This window comes from Otolemur garnettii, unplaced genomic scaffold, assembly GCF_000181295.1.
Source record: "Otolemur garnettii isolate 467f Iridium unplaced genomic scaffold, OtoGar3 scaffold00049, whole genome shotgun sequence".
In the NCBI taxonomy this organism is placed as follows: domain Eukaryota; kingdom Metazoa; phylum Chordata; class Mammalia; order Primates; family Galagidae; genus Otolemur; species Otolemur garnettii.
This window is the reverse complement of record NW_003852444.1, coordinates 5,568,568-5,571,677: the sequence shown is the minus strand read 5'-3', so window position 1 is coordinate 5,571,677 and position 3,110 is coordinate 5,568,568. Positions and strand designations below refer to the sequence as shown.

General features: G+C 40.5%; 1 protein-coding gene across 3 annotated transcripts in view; it reads left to right on the top strand.

Annotated features, from left to right (window-relative positions):
• TTC26 (tetratricopeptide repeat domain 26) overlaps positions 1–3,110 on the top strand; it is a 61,185-nt gene that overhangs the window by 38,941 nt on the left and 19,134 nt on the right. For all 3 annotated transcript variants that reach the window (XM_003791581.3, XM_012806243.2, XM_003791582.3), the window contains 2 exons: positions 2,383–2,438; positions 2,682–2,735. In XM_003791581.3, coding sequence (XP_003791629.3) covers positions 2,383–2,438; positions 2,682–2,735 — 110 coding nt within the window. The remainder of the gene's footprint in view (positions 1–2,382; positions 2,439–2,681; positions 2,736–3,110) is intronic.

Here is a 3,110-nt window from a genome sequence, read left to right as displayed (position 1 = left end):
CCTGGGCTCAAGCGAGTCTCCTGCCTCCGCCTCCCAAGTAGCTGGGACCACAGGCACCCGCCACAACATCTGGCTATTTTTTGGTTGCAGCCCTCATTGTTGTTTGGTGGGTCCGGGCTGGATTCGAACCCACCACCTTAGGTGTACGTGGCTGGCACCTTAGCCGGTTGAGCTATAGGCGCCGAGCCCTTAGTTTTACTTGTAATGAGATATTTTAGAATATTTAATCTGATCGAACTACTTGCTTCCATATTGAAATCCATAATACTTCCAAAAATATGTTTGCAAGAAGTTCATAGGACATAACAGGTTTATCAGGGCCTTTTTGTTGTGCCTTTTTTTGTTTTCTTTTTTTTGTAGAGACAGAGTTTTACTTTGTCAACCTCAGTAGAGTGCCATGGCGTCACACAGTGCCCAGCAACCTCCAACTCCAGGAGTCCTCAAAGTACACCCGCAGGCCACATGCGGCCGCCTAGGACATTTATCTGGCCCTCCGGGTGTTTTTGCCACAGCTGTTTGTCCTGCTTAGTAGCCGACTTGCCCCGGGGCCTCAGTCTGGCCCTCCATCAGTCTGAGGGACAATGAACTGGACCCCTGGAGGCGATTCTCTTGCCTCAGCCTCCTGAGTAGCTGGACCTACAGGCGCCCACCACAACACCCGGCTAGTTTTTGTTGCAGTTTGGCCAGGGCTGGGTTTGAACCCGCCACCCTCGGTATATGGGGCCAGCGCCCTACCCACAGGCGCTGCCCCCTCATCCTCTTCTGTTGCTTCCTACTCTCTGACTCCTTCCTTTTGTTTTTCTTTGTTTCCTTTGCTCTCTACCCATTCTTTTTTGGTAGTTTTCCATTATTTTTATTCCACTTCTTTTGTTCCTTTTTCTTTTCTAGTTTCTCCTTATACATAGTGTATACCCACATTTTCCATGTATTTTTTTATCTTTTTTTTTTAAACTATTTTATTTTCTCTGATTGTCTGCCTTTCTGCTTATTTATACCAGGTTTCTTATAATAAATACATGATTCAAAGAGAATGTGCTATATACACATTTTGCCCCTAAGTAAGGCTAAAATTGTTAGATAATGCCTAAAGCCATCTTTTGTAACAGTTATAAGTATAAGGTAGTAACTACTGTGCATTGGTGGTGGCACTCTGTCATGGACCTTGGACTAACAGTGTGGGCCTTTTTTAGTGCATGGTAGAAACCAATCAGACAACATATTCCTCACTGAGGAAAATGTAAGTATCTATTAAAATAAGGAAACGAACTTGTAAACAGTCCTCTCTACTTGATACATAAACAAAAAGAAATCTTTGGGACACAAAGTAAAGAAATAGCATATATATTTTGTAAATTAATTTTATCATGTATGAAGAAGTCACAGCACTCTACCAGGGTGGCAGAGTGAGACTCTGTCTCAAAATAAATAAAGAGTATAATGAACACCCAAAATACTCATCCTAGATTTAACAATTTTCAATGTATTGCCCATGTCTTTTCATTCAACAACCCCTTTTTGGTTTCTGAAAAAAAATTTTTTTTGAGGCAGAGCCTCATGATGTTGTCCTCAGTAGAATGCCATGGCATCACAGCAACCTTGAACTCTTGGGCTTACGCGATGCTCTTGCCTCAGCCTCCCAGTAGCTGGGACTATAGGCGCCCACCACAATGCACAGCTATTTTTGTTGTTGTTGTTGCAGTTGTTGTTTAGCAGGCCCGGTGCTATGTTTGAACCCACCAGTCTCAGTGCATGTGACTGGCGCCGTAACCACTGTGCTACACACACTGAGCCTGTTCCTGAATTTTTTTTTTTTGAGACACAGTCTCACTATGTCTCCTTCAGTAGAGTGCTATGGCATCACAGCTCACAGCAATCTCAAACTCTTTGGGCTTAAGTGATTCTCTTGCCTCAGCCTCGCAAGTATCTGGGACCACAGGCATCTGCCACAATGCCTGGTTATTTTTTGGTTGCAGTTGTCATTGATGTTTAGCTGGCCCAGGCTGGGTTCAAAACTTCCCCCCTTGGTGCATATGGTTGGTGCCATAACCACTGTGCTATGGGCACTGCCCAGAAATTTTTTAAACTTCATGTCATTTCATTCCTATATACTTAATCTGGATCTCTTTTTTTAAAAAATAAAATCATTGTTCATATCTACATACAATGCCATTGGCTTTATAAATATGAATTTTCTCAGGATATTTGGTTATCTTCAGGATAATAACTTAATAATGGACTTGGTGGAAAATAAAAGAACAGATAGAACAGATACTATTTCCCATGAATAATCTGAGTACTGAAGGAGTTTTTCTTTTGGGAGACTACTTCAGGAGAGTTTGCTGGAATACAGACTACTATAGCTACTTATTTTTTGTATTTCAGACGATGTACAAGAAGCTTATAATTTAATTAAGGATCTGGAACCTACTACCCCTCAGGTAATTGAGAATGTTTTACATTTTTACTAACAAAGTTCAGTTGAAAGTGAAACTGTGGAAATATAACTGGGAGGCATATTAGAGAAATTTCCTGCTTATAGAATTCTAGGAAAGACTGTATATGTCAATCTAGCAATGTTATCTGAGACTTTTGATAAGAGAATAAATGTTCTGGCCTGTTTGCAAGTTATCTGATAATTCCACATTCCTCTTAAACTGATCAGTGTTATTCCATGTTTCTAGGAGTATATCCTCAAAGGAGTGGTAAATGCAGCTCTTGGCCAGGAAATGGGTTCAGTGAGTATGAAATCACCAGTAATCTCTGGTTTGCACAATTGCAGGTCTATGTAAAAGATCAAAGTAAATATCAAAATGTAACCAGCAATAGGCTTTTCTGTAGTTTATTTTATTTCTCTGTATGCTCCAATCCAGACTTCACTATCAGAATTGTATATTATTTAGAAACAAAAAGAAGCTTTAACCCTAAAAATTTCTACTTTGTGTAAAAGCCCAATTTTTTAAATTGTTTTTATTTTAGAACAAGTAAAAGAATTATTATTATTTTTTGAGACAAAAAACTGTCCCCCTGGGTAGAGTGCTGTGGCATCACAGCTCACAGCAGCCTTCAACTCCTGGGCTCAAGCGAGTCTCCTGCCTCAGCCTCCCAAGTAG